Consider the following 18,246-nt stretch of genomic DNA (forward strand, 5'->3'; position numbering starts at 1 on the left):
TGCAGCTGCTGATTGGATCTCCATCTATGTTGAGTCCCAACTGATACGCCACGTCCTGCAAACTGATAGCCATCTCCCCACAGGATAGGTGAAAAGTATGAGACTTAGGATGCCATCTCTCGATCAAAACAAAGACCAATGTCCAGTCATGGTCTCACTCTAATATATATGCCACATGCTTAAATCCAATGTATCTAAAGTGTGTCCTGATTTTCTTGGGCAGACGCGGTAATAAATTATTTGTCATACACAAGATTCGGAGACCCAAACAAAAAAAAAATTAATGAGGCAAATGAAATGGAGGACACAAGTAATAATAAGATAAATTTTAAACATATAAAAAACATAAGTTATAAAGTATACCACTCAACCAAGTCTGCTAACAATATGGTCAAATTGATCTCGTCTATAAAAAGTATCCTTGTAGCCTAACATATTTTGTGCTATCAAACTACACTATAATAAAAATAAATTAAAATAAACTAATTTAACATTAAATAACTTTTTATCCAACATATTAGAAATAAATCCAAATACCTATCATATATAATTTAATTCTAAACTATAACTAATTCAAATAAAACACTAATCTAAATAAAATTTTGTATTAACTAACATCTATTAATCTCCTACCACAATTGCATAATCGATTAACATTATCTAATATAACATTACTTAAGTTAAATATAACACTATTTATTTTATCTAACAATAGAATACTATTTAAACAAACTATATGTTCTAATTATTAAACGAAATAATTATTTTTATAACAATTACTTTTACATGGAATTCATTCTAACTAAATAAATATATTAACATTATAAAATAATAAAGAATAAATTAACTTTAAAAGGAATAGAAGAACAAAATTACTTAAAATTAACGAATTGTAAAGATAAAAAAATCGAAAAGAGTCAAAATAAAAAGTAAGAGAGGATAAAAATAAAAAGTGAAGAGTAAAAAGTAAAAAGTGAAAACTAAAGAAGAAGACCACGGATTTATATATTTAGGCGAACCTGATCGAAATTCACCAAAAAATACAGTAAATTTTACGGATTATATAAAGCTTGCCAAGAAATACGACAAACTTTGTGAAAATAACGAGGTTTGTCGAGAAAAATAACAAACTTGTTCCAGACACAAAAAATTGAATACGAAAAAATAAAGTGGGATTCATTTTTATTTGAAAATAAAATAATTTTTATTTTATTCTAGAAAAAATCAAAATCTAACTTTGCACTTTAGCCGGTGAAATGCAATATTTTTATTTCAAATTTTCTCTTCATACATAGTGTTCACCATATAAAATATAGACTGTATTGTATAGACATTTATTTTCCAATATCAACATCAACCACAACAAATTCTTATCTCATTCTATAAGTAAATCTGTTACATGCCTATCTTATAATTCATCATTTTTTAAATTAAATATTCTGTGAATTTTTTTTTTTTACATATCCAAAGCATTCACAATGTAAAAAATATTATATATATATATATATAATTCATATTAATAATTACATTAAATTAGTATTCAATATACCTTTAGCTATAATCAATTTTAATTTCTTAATTTAAATTTTAAATTTTAAATATTTGAATCACCAATCGAAATAAAACCAATTAAAAAATTAATTAACTGTCAACACGGATAATTAAAATAAACAATTATTCAGTAATTAATAATACTATTTAAATTAATCTTTATATTAACAAATAGGAGGACATGTAAATATAAAATTCTACCAATTTTATCTTTTAAAACACACACACTGCACACTGAACCCTTCTGAACCTCCGTTTCTGTATATATAGCCCTCGAACATTGGTTGTATGAACAGTCAATTAGATAGCTTTAACTAGAAGCTAAACCGAAATTCATAATGTAAGATATTATATATATCATCAATGCATTATATACAATTGCATTTTATTACAATTTTATCTTTTTAATAGAAATATACAATTAATAAAAAACAACATCTTGATTGCCCTCCCTCCCATTATATATATTTACAGTTTCGGATGCATCTATATATAGGTAGTTCTATGGACACTTGCGTTTGCCACCATGGGTGGTTTGGGCGTAATAGCAAGGGCAGGTTTCATAGTTTCCAGAAGTGCCTGGTGGTACGCAGTTACATCTTTGACAGCATGTGTTGCACGATCTCTTGCATAGATTTGGATGCGATGATTTGCTGCATCTAAAATCACATTTCCCTTTGCAATCTGATTAAATTCATCATCAATTTAATTATTATTAACTTTATCTCTTGCATATATGCATATTTCGTATTTAACTAATAATTCAATTCGTACCTATCTTTGGACCGGGAACAGCCCCCTCCACTGTTGGTACCTCCTGTATAACACGAAAACATATGATCATATATATAATATGAAATTAACTTCATGTTATTGTATAGAAAAAAATCAATGAATGTTTAATACCGATTTATCAGCGGCGTCGACGCTAAGTTGGAGGAGGAGAAAGGATAGAATAAGGGAAGCAGCTAGAAGCTTAGAGAGGGCCATGGCTTATTTTTATTATATATAGTAAGTATATGCCAAATTAAATAAGAGTTCGAATAATAAATAAATAATTATTGATAAGTGCGTGGAATGAAGAAACGACAAGAACCCATTGTATTTATACTAAAAGAGAGAAGGCCATAAACCGAAGGGAAGTGCTTTACGAACCTATCATTTTGGATATGCTCCATTTTTTCCTCTCTGTTTCTTGTTTTCCCTTCTCCTCTCTCTTCTTTGTAGGAGAAAACAAAGGTGGTATCCACACAAAGTTGTGGCTTTACTTAGCAATTAATTATAAAAATTAGGCGCTAGTATAGCTAGCAATTAATTTAGATATCCAATAGGGTATGTCTAAAACGAACACAATAATTATGTGTTTATTGGATGCGCCACATTTATATAAACTATTAGATTTGATTAGATGAAAATCAAAAGCTAATATAAAAGAAGAATATTGATGGACTCTAATAAATACAGAATATCCTAGTATATAAATAAATACTTTAAATGATAATATTTTAATACACAATACTTTAAATAGTGATAGAATCTTTTATTCTTAAATAATTAAATATAAAATAAATAAATATAAAAATATGAGTATTTTTTATTTAATAAAATTAATTATTAAACAAGAAATTTTTATGATATTAAAAAATCATATTAAAATAAAATTTTAAACTATAACATAAAAATATAAAATAATTAAAATTTTATTTTATATTACTTGACAAATAATTAGATTATTATATTCAAAATTTTAAATATAATTATCTAATTATATTTAAATAAATTTTAATTATCTAATTATTTGTCAATTAATATGAAATAAAATTTTAATTATTTTATATTTTTATGTTACAATTTAAAATTTTATTTTAATATTATTTTTTAATATCATAAAACTTTTTTGCATAATAATTAATCTTATTGAATAAAGAATACTCATATTTTTGTATTTATATATTTTATATTTAATTATTTAAAAATAAAAGATTCTGTTACTATTTAAAGTATTGTATATTAAAGTATTGTCATTTAAAGTATTTATTTATATACTAGGATATTCTATATTTATTAAAGTCCATCAATGTTCTTCTTTCATATTAGCCTTTGATTTTCATCTAATCAAATTTAATGGTCTATATAAATGTGACGCATCTAACAAGCACATAATTGATGTGCTCATTTTAGACATATCCATCCAATAGCAGCATTGATTAATATTGGAAACTTATATTTTTGGAATGTATGTAATTAATCCATCCAAAAATATTATTCTTACATATTAGAAATTATTTATTAATCCTTTTTTTAGAAATTAATTAATTAAAAATAAAAATTAGAGTAATTATTCAAATAAGTTCTAGACATTTTTAAAATTAGACACTTTAATTTCTCAAATTTTAAAATATACAAAACAATCTCTAATGTTTAATTTACAATCTCCTTCCATTAGTGAAATATTAACTCGCACTTTTTGTTTTTAATCGTCAACAAATTAATGCTGTAAAGGCTCATATATTTAATAGATATAAATAAAAAAGCTAACGTAATATCCTTTTCTAGTAGAACTACCGTTACTTAAGCGTGGTTTTCGGGTGGAGAGAATGTTTATAGCATAAAAAATTAATAAATTTTAATTTCTAAAATTTTTGGTCCTTTCGAATTATTCATATATAATTCTTTTTAAATTAATAATTTTAATTTCTAAAATGTTTGGCCTCTTTATCTCAAATTTAATTATTTATATACAAAATCTTTTTATGTATTTTTAAAATAAGTTATAAATTAATTTTGAAAAGATACTTTTTAAAAAAAAATAAACGAATCCTATTTATTTTTACTATACAAGATATTAATTTAACTCAGTTTAATTTATAGGCATCATATTCCATTATCATTCTTTAACGATGAAAAAGAGAATAAGTTATCACTACAAAAAAATGTTGGTTAAAATGACAGTTTTTAGGATAATTACAAAAATTGCCTTTATTCCTAAAATAGCGTTTTCAAAAAATGTTATAATTTTTTACACCATTTGGGATATCAAAAACCGCCACAATTTTCATAATTTAAAATGACGGTTTTTTTCATGTTTAAAATGGTAATTGAAACCACCATTTTAATAAGATAAAATGACGATTTTTTCAGAACGGTGGTTGAAACTGTCATTTTAATCGAATAAAATGACAAATTTTTTGTTTAAAACGGCAGTTAAAACTGCCGTTTTTACTAGTTAAAATAGTATATTTTATATTTAAAATGGCAGTCAGAATCGTTATTTTTACTTGATAAAATAGTAATTCTTTATTATTTAAAATGGCAGTTAAAATCGTCATTTTTATCGGTTAAAAAAGTAATTTTTACTCATTTTAAAACCACAATTTTAACCATCATTTTTATCTCATTAAAATGGCAATTTTGTGCCATTTAAAATGGAAATTTTTTTATCTATTAAAAGCTCGATGATGGCAATAACAACGGCATTGCTTACGGCGGTGAGGTGATAAACAAAGGGAACGGTGGTGACTAACCTTAAGATCAAAGCTAGATCCAGATCATAGAAGCTCCTTGAAAGCAGTAACGCGGTGTTGCTTGCGATGGCGAAGGGATCAGAGGCGGCAAGGAGATGAACGACGGCGGTGAGATAAGCGCCACTGACAAACCTTCAGATCAAAGCCAGATCGAGAACCAGATCGTAGAAGCTCAGTGAAGGTAGCAACACAGAGATGAGTTGCGACAAGGGAATGAATGGCAGTGAGGAGATGAATGACAGCAACGGGAAATGAAAGATAGCAAGAGATTAGAGTTCATCATTCACATCACCCACACCTTTTGATATGTAACTAGGAGTGGCAAACGGGTCGAAAACCGCCGGACTGGCCCATGTAACCCACCAAAAAAGACGGGTTGGGCTGAAAATTTGAAATCGCCAAACTTAAAAAGCTTGCTTAACCCGCACCGCCTAATTCGTGGGCTTCGGCGGGACGGGGCGGCTTCCTCAACAGGCCAGACATTTTTTTGTCAGGGCTTTTTTTTTACAAATTTTTATGATATTATTGATTTACAAGAGGATGATGATGATAATTGAAAATGTTATAAGTTATATTTTGGATTATATTTTATGTTTGATTGATTATAAATTTGAAGATGTTTAATTATATGTTTTAGACAATATTTATTTTGCTTTGAACAATGTTAGTTTTATTATTTTGTTTCAAAAAATTTAGTTTATGATTATGTTTTGTTACATATTTATCATTATAAAGATTTTAATGTTTGTGAATTTAGAAATTATAATTTTTATATTATTAAAAATTATAAATTTATTGAAATGGTTGTGACATTATATATATTGTTTAATATTTAATAGTTTATAAAGATTAAAAAAATTTGGTGGGCTTGGCCCGCTAGCCCGCTGTTAAGCGGGGTGGGAGAGGAATTTAGGACCGCCTCACTAGGTGGGGTAGGCCAACTCGGCAGATGGCAGGCTTTTGGTAGGGCGGGCTTCCCTATTTGTCACCCATATATGTAACAACACTAATCACTTTCAGTCTCTCATATGCAATGACACTCCGAGTTAAAAGATAAAGGAAAGAATTATAGTGGTGGTTATAAACCGCCATGATAAACTAAAACCGCCACAAAAATTAACATTATGACAGAGACTGAAACCGCTAAATTATAAAAAATAATGGGAGTTATGTAAAATCGTCATAAAATTAGTGTCATTTTAATCCAACTTTTTTATAGTGTATGTTCTTTAAAGTGATAAGAGAACTCTTATTTAACATTAAATTTTCCACACAAATTAATTGAAAATATTTATGCTAATGGTTAGGAAAGCAATACTTTGAGACTTGCATATAATACGATCTAAGTCATCTATGAAGTTAAATTTGTAAGTTTTGGTCAATTATAAAGTCAACGTGGATGGTTTATAAAATTCCAATGCGTAGCTCCTAATACTTTGCCATACTTAAAGAAAAAATGTCTTGGCAAATCCAAATGTTATGTTAATGTTTTTTAGAAAACTTTGAGATTTACTAGTTGTAATGTTGAACAACATAGCCTTATAGCTAAAGTTTTTTGTGCTACCACAGATAGCAATTATGTCATCACTTAGGAATATTTTCTAAGTTTATTTAGTGTCAATATTTTAGGAGTTTAAATAATAGTAACTTGATAATGAAATGACTTTTTAGATTTAGTTGTTATTATTATGGCTTCTATATTATCTCGATGTAGGTATCATAAATTAATGATTAAATAATTTTATTTTTTATGGTATTTTAGTGTTAATAAATAAAATTATTTTTTAGTACATATTTTGTTATTTTTTATATTCTATATTTATTATATATTTTTCAATAATATTTTATTATTCTGATTAACAAAAAAAATAAAAACATTTGAACGAATTATTTTGGAATTTTTTAAATTTTTTAGGAAAACTCTGAGATTTTTTAAATCTTTTAGTGAATGTTTTATACTTCACCCTAAGGATTGATTTGTACAGCTCGCACATGTGGACACTTAACGTCCATGTGTTCGAGTTTACATTCCACATCAATAGTCACCGTTAGTGCCTAACAGAACGGGACTTTATTGTCTAACAGAAGTAAATATTTAGAACTATTTTGTGTATTTTAAAATTTGAGAGATCAAAGTGTCTGATTTTAAAAATTTAAACGACTGATTTGAGTTTACTCTAAAAATTATTAAAGAAAAATTTAGAGTAGTATTGTTATGCAGATATTTAGCAATTGAAAGTTATGACCAACTTGACGATTGCAAACATTTAGAATGGTTCGAAATCTAATATTTGGGAGCGAAACCTATTCCTTTTGTGAGTACCAATCTTATATGCGTAAAAGTCTTTACTTTGTCAATGAAAAAAAAGAAAAAAATAACTTTAGAAAATCAATAAAAAGTAAAAAAAAATAAATTTACTTGATAAATTTAACATAAGTAATACTTCACAAAATTTCGGATTAAAGATTACAAATTACAAAAGAAGATAACTTGATAAATTACAATTAAAAAAAAGGAAAATATCTTTGCATAAAAAAACAAAGAGTGCATAATTGACAAGAACATAAAGTAAATGTGAAATGAAACCTACGCAGAAAACTAACTTAAACAAGTTACAAAAAGTCACTGGTATTTGTGAGAAAGTGTGTTTTAAAGTGAGAATTTTCCAACCCCTTGTATGTTCATTAAAATATTTAAAAACATTCTCAACCAATCTTGGTTTGCCATGTGTTGACTCTAGAGTACTACAAAAAGTAACTGTTTTCATCAAATGCAGAACTGATAACCATCTTGCACACAACGTTCACCAATTCCCCGTCTTTATTGAAACGATCATCATCAAACTTTTTTGGTCGAACGACACATTACCGATATCACTTTGTCAACCAACAAATTACACCTTAGGATCATCATCATTGTTGAGGTTTTATTTCAATAGAGTATGATCGATCATTTGCCACAATTAATTTTATTTTTAAATAAATTCATGACACTCTTTCACTTTCTAAATAAATTCAATAGGGGGTTGAATCTATGACCTTCTTTTACTTTAATAAGATAACCCTTTTAAAACAAACTTGCAATCTGAATCTATTTGAATTCAGCAGCGAAAAACTTATGAGATAATTTTATTTTGTCTCATGAATATAAGAAAATAGAATAGAGTAGAGAGAAAAGCTGACACCATCATGTATCCTGGTTTGGTTGCCTTGTGCAATACAATCTACGTCCAGTCTCTACCACAATAGTGGTAGAATTTCCACTATAATTAAAGTATTACATACACCAATTCCACAGGATTGACACAATTCTTTTACTCTCAAGTTCTAACCTAACTTGACTTGGTTATGCTAATACCTAACTCTTCACTCTTAGTGCTAACCCAACTAAGAAAGGGATACCTCATAAGTACAAGTTACAAGACACAGAATCAACCTAAAGAAATCTGAATTAACTCTAGACTTTTCACTCATGTGTATCTCTCTGCCTTTTTTTTCTCTCTTAGGCTCTTTCAGTGACTCTCTCATTCAGCCTTTTACCTCAAGAAATTACAGAAAGATAAACATTGAAAAGTAAATTACAATCTGTAAAACATGAAGGAGATTGATACTTCAACAGCCTCTTTGCTATGTGATAAACCAGATTTACTTGCCTCTGATTTAGTTCCTCATTCTGGCAGAATGCCCCTTTGACTAGAAAGCACTGTCCAAGTTGATGAACTTTTTCAGAGAACTCTTCTCAGAACACAACTCACAAAATTCTGGTTATCTCTCCTTACTTTAGCAAAAACAAGATTTTTCTTTTTGTATCTCCTTGCATGTTGCTAAGTTTCTCTCTCCTTGGTCAACTTCTTGAGTTGTGTGCTTCCCAAGCTTGTCATTTTACTTTCTTTAATTAACCCCCAAATTAGGGATTTTCAAGCTGTCTTCTTTTTGCTTGACTGAAGCATTTGAATAGCAAAGAGAAAGTTGTTCAGTGGTAAGCCCAAATTCGAACCATTAATAATGTGCTTTGGCTCCAAAAAACTTTGTGAACCATTGATTTACAGTAGCGGAGATCAAAGGCTTCTTTCATCATCTAACCAAAAATGGTATCGTAGAAAGTTGAAGAAGAAGTGAAGAAATTAACATGCATGCAAATGGAAATAAATCACCTTTAACTTTTGACTTAACTTGATGGGTTTGATGTGGGTGATTAGACTTCAACCTTTTTGTTAAACCTTCTCTTTCTTGCTTCTTTTTGCTAAACCTTCTCTTTCTTGCTTCTTTCCACACATGTATTGTAGAAATGGCTTCTTACACCCTATCTAAGTCGTCCCCAGCCAAAAGCAAATGTAAAGAGAAAGTTGAAGAATCTTCTGACAAAACCAACCTGAAAATCTTATAGAAGGTAGGGGTGTTCGCGGTGCGGTTTGGTTTGGTTTTATAGAGAAAAGTCATCCGATCCAATCGTTTAATTAAACTGCAGTTCGGTTTAGTTCGGTTTTTTAATCAAAACCATCCGAACCAAATTGGTTTGTGTTCTGAGGGTTACCTGAAATTATAGGTCAATCTCGGACGAGATCTTCTATACTGGTCGGAGATGACGGGTCCGGCTTGCGTGTGGCGGCTGGAGCTATCGTGTCCGACTTGTTGGACTGGCAATGCTGCTGATCCTTCGTCACCGGTGGGTGGTGGTACCTGCAAGGGAATCCGATACTTAAGTTAGCAAGGGTAATAAGCAGGTTTTTAATAGAATTAGAGTATGAGTTATACCTGGGTGCTCCAGTGTATTTATAATGGTGTAGAGCGACCTTCTTAGATAAGATAAGTTAGTTATCTTATCTTATCTTTATCTTTTGAGTGAGGTCACCTTATCTTCAAGGGAACCGCCCTTCTCCCTGTAGGCTTGGACTGCCTTGGGCTTTGGTGCGCGGTCCTCCATTTAGGCCTTTCTTTGGACTTTCCTGGTGACTTGGCCGAGCTCTTTGAGAAGAGGTTGGATTTTCCTGACCTGAAGAGGTCGGTCGCTTTGTCTGTAGAACATCCCGAGTCGGATAGCTCGACCCTGGGTATGAACAGTGCCCCTGCTCGAGCTCGGTCTTTTTCTTGAGGTCGGGTCTTAGTCTGAGGACTTCAATCCTTCTTGGATGAAGCCGAACTCGATCATTTTGTCGACTTCTTCTTTTTAGGGTGTTCTTCTTTATTTTGAATGTGAAACGTTTTGTTTCTTAAAAGCGCGCGCTTTTGCATTAGCGCTCTAGCTTTGGAAACGTGCGAGGGTTTAACACCCTCATTAATTGGCTTTTAATGCCCCATTTCTCTTGGTTCTTTTATTTGAATTTTGTATCCAAGAGGCGGTTTTCTCTTTTCTGTAACTTTTCCTCTTTTTCTTTTCTTTCATCCTGCATTCTCGTTTTTTCTCTGTGACGCTTTGTCTTGGTATTTGTTGGTGCTCTGCTTCGAGGGACGATCTTCATTGCTCCGCTTTGCCTTTCAGCTTTTTCTTCAGAGCTTTTCTCCTTTCTCCAGGTTGGTTCTACCTTCTGCTTCTTTACTTCTTTCGTCGCTTTTTCCTTTGATCCTTTGATAAAGCTTTGATTTTGTTTGAATGCATGCTGGAAAGTTTGATCCTTTTCGCGTCGTTATGTTTGGTTGCTATGATGCATGTTTCTAGTATTCCTCCCGACGATTAGGGTTTCCTAGGGCTTTGCACATTTTTACTATCCTTGCTATTACTTTTTTGGGATAATGGCTTCGGCTTCATTTGATTCTTCATAAAAATGGTTGCATCTTTGATGTCCGTTTGTCATTTTTGTTGTTGTTTGTTTATGCTGCTATTTTGTTGTTCCTTTGATGACTTTGTTAAAAGAAAAAAGAGGGTTGCTTTCTTTTTTGGGAGATGGTGTGGGTCTTCACTCTGTTATTGCCTCCAAAGGATGCCCCTGGTCCTTGGGTTGTGTCCTGGGGATTTCTTTTTTACTGCTGAGTTTGCCATCTGCTGTTTTATTTTTGCTGTTTGAGTTGTTTGTCTGATCTTGAGTAATTTTAGTAATCCGTCTCTTCTTTGGTTGTAGAACTAGTTGGCCATGTCTTCTCGCAAAAATATTGTAGAGATGTCTTCTAAAGTTCCTGAGGGGATATCTGATTGGCTGGACTCCCTTGTCTTAATGTGTATTTCTGTGGTGGATGCTGAATTTTGTGTAGAGCTGAGAAAACATCATTGGATTTGTGGTAGTAGTGCCCAGGAGAGGGATTATGAGCTTGTAGCGCCTGACTCTGACGAGAGGGTTTGTTTTCCAACCTCAGTCGAGGGAGAGCGTCCCTTCTTCTACGCCTATGAATATTTATTCAGCTAGTTAAACATTACCTTTCCTTTTACTGCTTTTGAGACCGACTTGTTGTGGTCGTGTAACATTTCCCCATCCCAGCTTCATCCGAATTCCTGGGATTTTATCAATATCTTTTAGTTGCTTTGTCATGAATTAGGCGTCAAACCTTCTCAGATTCTCTTTCTTTATCTCTTCGTTTCGGCCAAGCCTGGGGCTTCTTCCAAAAAGAAAGCTTCTTGGGTTTCTTTTAGATCTGCTCAGGGGCATAAAGTTTTTGCTATGTATAGAGTCCTTTAAGGACTTTAAGAACTATTTCTTTAAAGTTTGAGCTGTTGAGGGGGCCCGCCCCTTTTTTTCTTGACAAAAATAATGAGCCTGCTTTCCCTCTGGAATGGCAAAAGAATGTGACAGTCTCGTTATACATGGGAGATGCTTGACGAGGTTGAACGGGCTTTCGTGATTGTTCTAGAGGACATATAGGGGGAACCTCCCCATCTTGATACCAAAATGTTTCTGGGGGAATCGTCCCTGGTCAGAACTGTGTTGGGTACTGTCTAACTTGTTTTTATCCTTTATTTCTTAGCTTTGCTTCCTCTTATTTTGCGATTGTAATTCTTTACTGTGGTTGATTCTGTTTTTCAGAGATGTCAAAAAATAATGACTCCATGAAGGCCTTCAAAAAGGCAAGGAAGGCTGCTGCTGCTCAAAACATATCGGCTAAGGTGGCAGGAGAGGGGTCTTCTCAAGTTCAGGTGAAGCCGCCCGTGCCGAGTTCACCCGGGCCGAGGAGGGTCATCCCTACTCCCTGGGTTCGTCTGGCTTACCCTTCACAAACTTCAGCTGCTGCTTCTGGCGCTCCTCCTCCAAAAAAGCAAAAAACATCTGAGCCTTTTAACCTTGATGTCCCTGATTTTGATGCCGTTGAGTTTGTCGACCAGCAAATTGCCCCCTATGGAGGTCTTTCAATGGATGATGTGTCCATTCTTCATCACCTGGAGTTCATAACTAGAAGCAGTGTGAAGATGGCTCGTATGGGTGCGGCTCTTTTTCGAACTGCTCAGGGTATCTCGGTTCATGCTACAAAGTCTTTTATGATGGAGGCTAAGTCAGAGTTTGATAGGATAAAAGGTTTGAAGGAGGAGCTGGAGGTAAAGTTGGAAAAGGTGGAGAAATAATTAGAGGGTGAAAAGGCTAGCTCTGTGGCTTTGGCGGCTTCTGTGAAGTTAGCTGAAGACACGGCGTTGAAGCACAAGAGAGTTATGTTTCGGCCTACCGAGAAGTGGTGCGTCTCAGGGGTGATTTGGCGACTGCCCGGGATGATTATACCGAGCTCCAAGGTCACCTTGTGGGCAGCGTGACTGCGGCTTATGAGAACTTAAAGGAGCAGGTTCGGCTCCTTGCACCCAAGCTCAACCTCACTCTTTTCAGCCTTGATAATGTTGTGAGGGACGGTAAGATTGTTCCTGACGACCCTGACGATGATGATGTTAAACCTCTTCCTGCGCCTGCCGCCAAGGCTTCTGTTGTGCCGACTTCTTCAGCTCCTTCAGCCGGAATTGAGCCAGAACCTGATTGTCAAATTTTGAACCGGGAGGATGGGACAGTGGATGCTGTGCCTCTCTAAACTCGTCCTCCTTCACCCCATGTTGATGCAGCTACTGGGAAACCTCTAGATCCTCTTTAGTTATCCCTGATATGTTTGCGTATGTCCCTGCCTGTGGGCTTTTGAACTTTCGCTTTTGTAAATGGTATTTGTTGACTGTTGACACTCTCTTAGTTGCTTGTTTAGCAACTTTATTTTGAAAAACAAAGTAGTTTTCAGGCTTTTTGGGCTGACCTTGGTGGCCTCTGAAGCTTGCTATTATTATAACTTTGTGTTTTTATATCATGTCTGTCCGCACTCGTTTTGGTACCTTTGTAGGCTTTTGGGAGCGTTGGAACTTTGTCTGACCTGATTGGCTTGATTCCTTTGCTTGATGTTATTTTCAGCAATTCGTTTTGTTTGAACTTTGTTCAGGTCTTTGTTAGGAATTACCTTGCATAACGCTGAGGTTACCAATTTTGTCAGGTCGGTTTTTGCTCAAGTTGTTGTTGGCAACCCTCTTTTTTGGATCTCGTTTTAGGTCTCTTTCAGGGGTTACTTTTGTAGCTTTATGTTTTGGGCCGACTTCATCATGTCGGGCCCTTCCAAGTTATTTTGTAATCCTTTTTCTTGGACCTTGTTCAGGTCTCTTTCAGGGATTACTTTTATAACTTTATGTTTTGGGCCGACTTCATCATGTCGGGCCCTTCCAAGTTATTTTGTAATCCTCTTTCTTGGACCTTGTTCGGGTCTCTTTCAGGGATTACTTTTATAACTTTATGTTTTGGGCCGACTTCCTTACGTCAGGTCTATCCCCGGCATGTCGGCTGGCGTCCAAGCAAACAAATCGCCATTGACCCTAATCATTTCCACTAGAGGCTCTTTCAATTCATGTGAGAGGTTTCTGTTTACGAATGTGAACTTCTCCTCCATGTCCCCGACCCTAAACTTTTCCAGGTCCCCCTCTGGTTCGGGTCTGGGCTTGTCGCCGACTCTAGCATCTAGGTCGGCGAGGAAAACCCTTGAAGCTTCTTTAGATTTTTTTCTTAAGGAGAGACTAGCGTTGTCGCAAGCGACTGCCGTTTCCAAATCTCCTTTTATGGATCCTACGGATCCGTCATCAGTGACAAACTTCATTACCAGCATCTTCGTACTGATCACTGCTCCGAGGTCATTGATAGTCTTCTTCCCTAGGATGACGTTGTAGACCGTGGAGTCTCGTAGGACCACAAACTCGGCCATTACTGACGTTCGCCCCTGTCTTAACCCTACGGATATTGGTAGGGAGATTATCCCATCTGGCTTGATGAAGTGGTCGCCCAAACCCACAACACCGTGTTAGTGCGTCTTTAAATCGGCATCTCGTAGACCCAAGGCATCGAACACGTTGTGGAACATGATATTCGAGTCAGCCCAAGTGTCCACGAGGATCCGCTTGATGAGGCCAGTTCCCACTCTGGCCGTGATGACCATGGGAGGGTTTTCCGTGGCCTCATTAAACCATTGGTCCTCCGGACCAAATGAGATGGGTGGGAGCCTCTTGGAGCCTCGCGCGAATGATGAGAAGACCGTCAGGACCTTGGCGTCTTTCTTGTATATGCCGACCTCGACCTTGGAGGTGCATCTCTTGCCGTTACCACGTTCACTATGGTAAGGCAGTGCTCGTTGTCCTCCGGCTCGTGACATCACTTCACCGCGCGGGTCTTGTCCTCTCTCTCGCGGTCGCAATCTCGCATCCTTAGCTCCCTAATGAGATGGAAAAACTTGGCCAGTTTTCCATCCCGGATCGCTTGTTCCAGCGCGTTCTTCAGGTCGAAGCAATCATGTGTCTTGTGTCTATAGCCTTTGTGGTAGTCACAATAGAGGCTCTTGTTTCCCCCGGTTCAGTCCTTCAGAGGTCGGGGCTTCGACAAAATTCCCTTCTCGGCTATCTGTTGATAAAATTCTATGATGGGGACAGTAAGGGGGTGTAATTGGTGAATTTTCTGACTCGAGAAAACGGCCTTTGTGTCTTGCTCGGACCACCGTCTCTGGCGTGTTCCTTCTGTCTTTCTCTGCTACTGTGCTGCCGGGTTTGATTGTAGGAGGGCTGCCGCTTGTTGGCAGCCACGACCTGGCTGACTTCTTCATCGTTAGTGTATTCCCTGGCTACACTTTGGATCTCCTGCATTGTTCACACCGGCTTCGTGGTGAGGTGCTTCCTAAAATCCTCATTCAGAAGTCCGTTCGTCAGACACAGGCTGGCCACCGAATCGGTTAAGCCGTCTATTTCCAAACACTCATCGTTAAATCGGTCCAAGTATTTTTTAGTCGGTTCACCGTGCCTTTGTGTCACCCCGAGTAAGTTTATCGGGTGTTTCGCCTTCGCGATTCGGATAGTGAATTGGGCTAGAAAAATGCGGCTAATGTCCGAAAACCTAGCCACCGAGCCCTGCGGGAGGTTGTTAAACCACCGTATTGCAGGTCCCGCCAAGGTGACCGGGAAGGCGCGGCACCTGACCTCGTCGCCTACCCCTTCCAAATTCATTCTGGCCTCGAAGGCCGTCAGATGTTCCTGTGGATCTTGAGTTCCATCATACCTCATATCCGTCGGCTTATCAAAGTGCTTTGGTAGCCAGACCTCGAGGATGGAATGGTAAAAAGGGGTTGCCCCCATGATCACAGGTCGTCGCGCTCTCGTCATTCTTTCTCCGTCATCCTCCCGACCTCGCCTCGTGGCGCGAGTTCCTCGAGGTCGGGCGTAGATGAAGGGGTCGTGTTGTCTTCTCGGTTGTTCCTGGTTCTCCCGGTTACTTTTCGATTCCGATCTTGAGGTGGGAGTGCACTGGGAGCGGCTTCTGTGGGAGGTTCTTCCCCGGCTCTTGGGAGACGAGGAGTAGTTGGGATCGAAAGTTTGTTGATGGTACTCCTGATCCGCCAGCTGGCGCTCCAGGTTCTGCACCCTATGGCGTAGTTCCTGCATTATCCTAGCGCTATTAATGCTAGTTCCCCCAAAGGGGCGTCTTTCTTGGGCTCTTGAATGTGGCTCGGTACGTCGCGGGGGGACCTCTACCGCTCCCGGGGAGAAGCGACGGAGGCTGCCCCCTCAAGGCCTGCTCCGCGGCCATGGCCCTCGGGACCCTGTACGATGTCCATTTAGGTAGTCCCCACAGACGGTGCCAATATTCGGTAGCTCAGGTACCGGACGGTTCAGGGAGATCCCTCGGATAGTAAGGTGGGGTTTCTGCCTGGTTCAGGGTTGCGGAGATGGAGCTGGAGCTGCCGACTTCCCGAGTTCTTGGTGTGGAGAGGGGGTGTCACCTGCAAAGACACTCCGATGCCCAAGTCAGTTGAGTGTGCAGGCGAAAAGGAGGAATAAGGTGATGTGTGACGTACCTCGGAGAGGGGTAGGATCCTCCCCATATATACCGTGTCCGAGGTGGGTCCCACAAGAGCAGACCCACCTTCCCCGAAATTTCCCCATACAACTGTGGCAGAGTTGGCAATGACGCATGTCTGGGTCGGCAGTCGAGCGCCTCGCACCTAACCGTTCGGGTCGGGTATGGGTCGGGCGACCCACATGAGGTTTGGGTCGGACCGTAACTGTGACGTAGCTCTCCTTCCTCTTGAATTCGACCAATTTGAGTTTTAGGAGGCATAGACAGTTTCTGACGTTCTCTTCTTCAACAACTCGGTCAGAAAGCTTCTCCAGAGCTTCGAGTATTTTGATTTTATACGAAAGTAAGGTTTTGATAATTTCTCACTAGTTAAATTGATATTGGATAAGTGAATTAATGTTGTGATTGATTGTTGATTGAATTTGACTGAATTTATATTGAATTTTTGTGAAATATTGATTTGTGATTGGTTTGATTTTATAAATGTTTTGATATTGAAATGGTTTTGATTTATTGAAAACGATTTAAAAGAGTTTGAGAAATAGTTTGGATGGGACCTGAGAAGGGTGACAAAGTCCGAGTTTTAGGGGACATGCTGCCAAAGTTTTGTTTTAAAATTTAAAACTTTGTTTGAAATGTTATTTAGAAAAAGATTGGATTTGAGAAATTATATTATTTGATTTATTAAAAAAATAGTTATGTTTCGAGTTTAATTCATTTAAGAAATGTATATGTTTTGAGTTTGATTTATTTAGAAAAGAATTATTTTACGACTTTAAATTATTTAAGAAAAGTATTATGTTTTAAGGTTGATTTAAATATGAAAAGAGCTTATGTTTTGAATTTAACTTAAGAATTTCATTCGAAGGAGTCTTAGTGAACTTTAAAAGTAATTGAATTTTGATTGAATGATTTCATTTTGCTACGTCTTGGAAAAAGTTAAAGAATTAGTTTTAAGGATGAAACTGGGATTGGTTTTGGTTTTAAAATTGGTTCGGAACTTCTGATTTGTATGATTTGATTTTGATTTGATTTAGAAATTTTGTTTGATTAAATTCAATTTAAGAAAACAATGATTGTTAAGGATTTCTAATGAACTTAAGAAATGAGATTGGTTGTCACTCCCCTAAAGTCTAGAGGCCTTGTTGATAGGTTTAAATAATAAATGGTTTTTCTTTGTCTTTGAAAGAAGAATTAGTTTAAGTGAAATTGTTTTAAAAATTTTGTAGAATGTCACAAAGAGGTGGTTTTGATTTTAAAAGAAAAAGAACAAAAAGAGAAGGATGTATTAAGTAAAGGGATCTCTGCCACAGAAGAGCAGAGAGTGGTGACTGAAAAATTTTAATGAATGTCTACCACAGTAGAGCAGATAAAAAAGAAAGTATTAATTAAAGGAATCTCTGTCACAGGAGAGCAGAGAACAAAGATTAAAAGAAATTGAGTATTGTTCGGCCTTAGTACCAAGTGTCTAATGAAGACGGTGATACATAATGCTCACTTGATACCATAAGAACGGCTCAGTAAGGACGGCGATACGTAATACTCACTGGAGACCCAAAGGAAGGTTCTCCCATGAGGACGGCGGTGCGTAACGCTCATGGAGGGGACGTTGGCTGAGATAAGCCATAAGGACGGTGGTACGAAACGCTTATATCAGGACTAGTATCGAGAATCAAGCAACAAACCGACACATGAGCTCATGGCCTGTATAAGACTAGACATGCATCATACTTGTTTGCGCATATTTGTTTCTGAGTGTGTTTTCTATGATTGTGTGTGTGCTTGTGATTGGATTTTGTGTTCTATAATTGTTGAATTGGATCGTACTTTGTTGACTGTTATTGCTGACTAAATATATATAAAACGAATATAACTCTACACCCCAACCCTACTAAGAACTC

At 36.0% G+C, this 18,246-nt stretch overlaps 1 protein-coding gene across 1 annotated transcript; it reads right to left on the bottom strand.

Moving 5' to 3' along the window:
- Positions 1–1,993: 1,993 nt before the first annotated feature.
- Positions 1,994–2,620, bottom strand: LOC130946805 (gibberellin-regulated protein 11-like). Its single transcript, XM_057875656.1, has 3 exons — positions 2,458–2,620; positions 2,326–2,368; positions 1,994–2,235 (listed from the first exon to the last, which is right to left on the bottom strand). Exons 1-3 carry the CDS (start codon positions 2,539–2,541, stop codon positions 2,054–2,056), a joined length of 309 nt encoding a protein of 102 aa, XP_057731639.1. The 5' UTR covers positions 2,542–2,620; the 3' UTR covers positions 1,994–2,053.
- Between the last annotated feature and the right edge of the window lie 15,626 nt (positions 2,621–18,246).

Source organism: Arachis stenosperma, chromosome 8 (assembly GCF_014773155.1).
Source record: "Arachis stenosperma cultivar V10309 chromosome 8, arast.V10309.gnm1.PFL2, whole genome shotgun sequence".
Classification (NCBI taxonomy): Eukaryota; Viridiplantae; Streptophyta; class Magnoliopsida; order Fabales; family Fabaceae; genus Arachis; species Arachis stenosperma.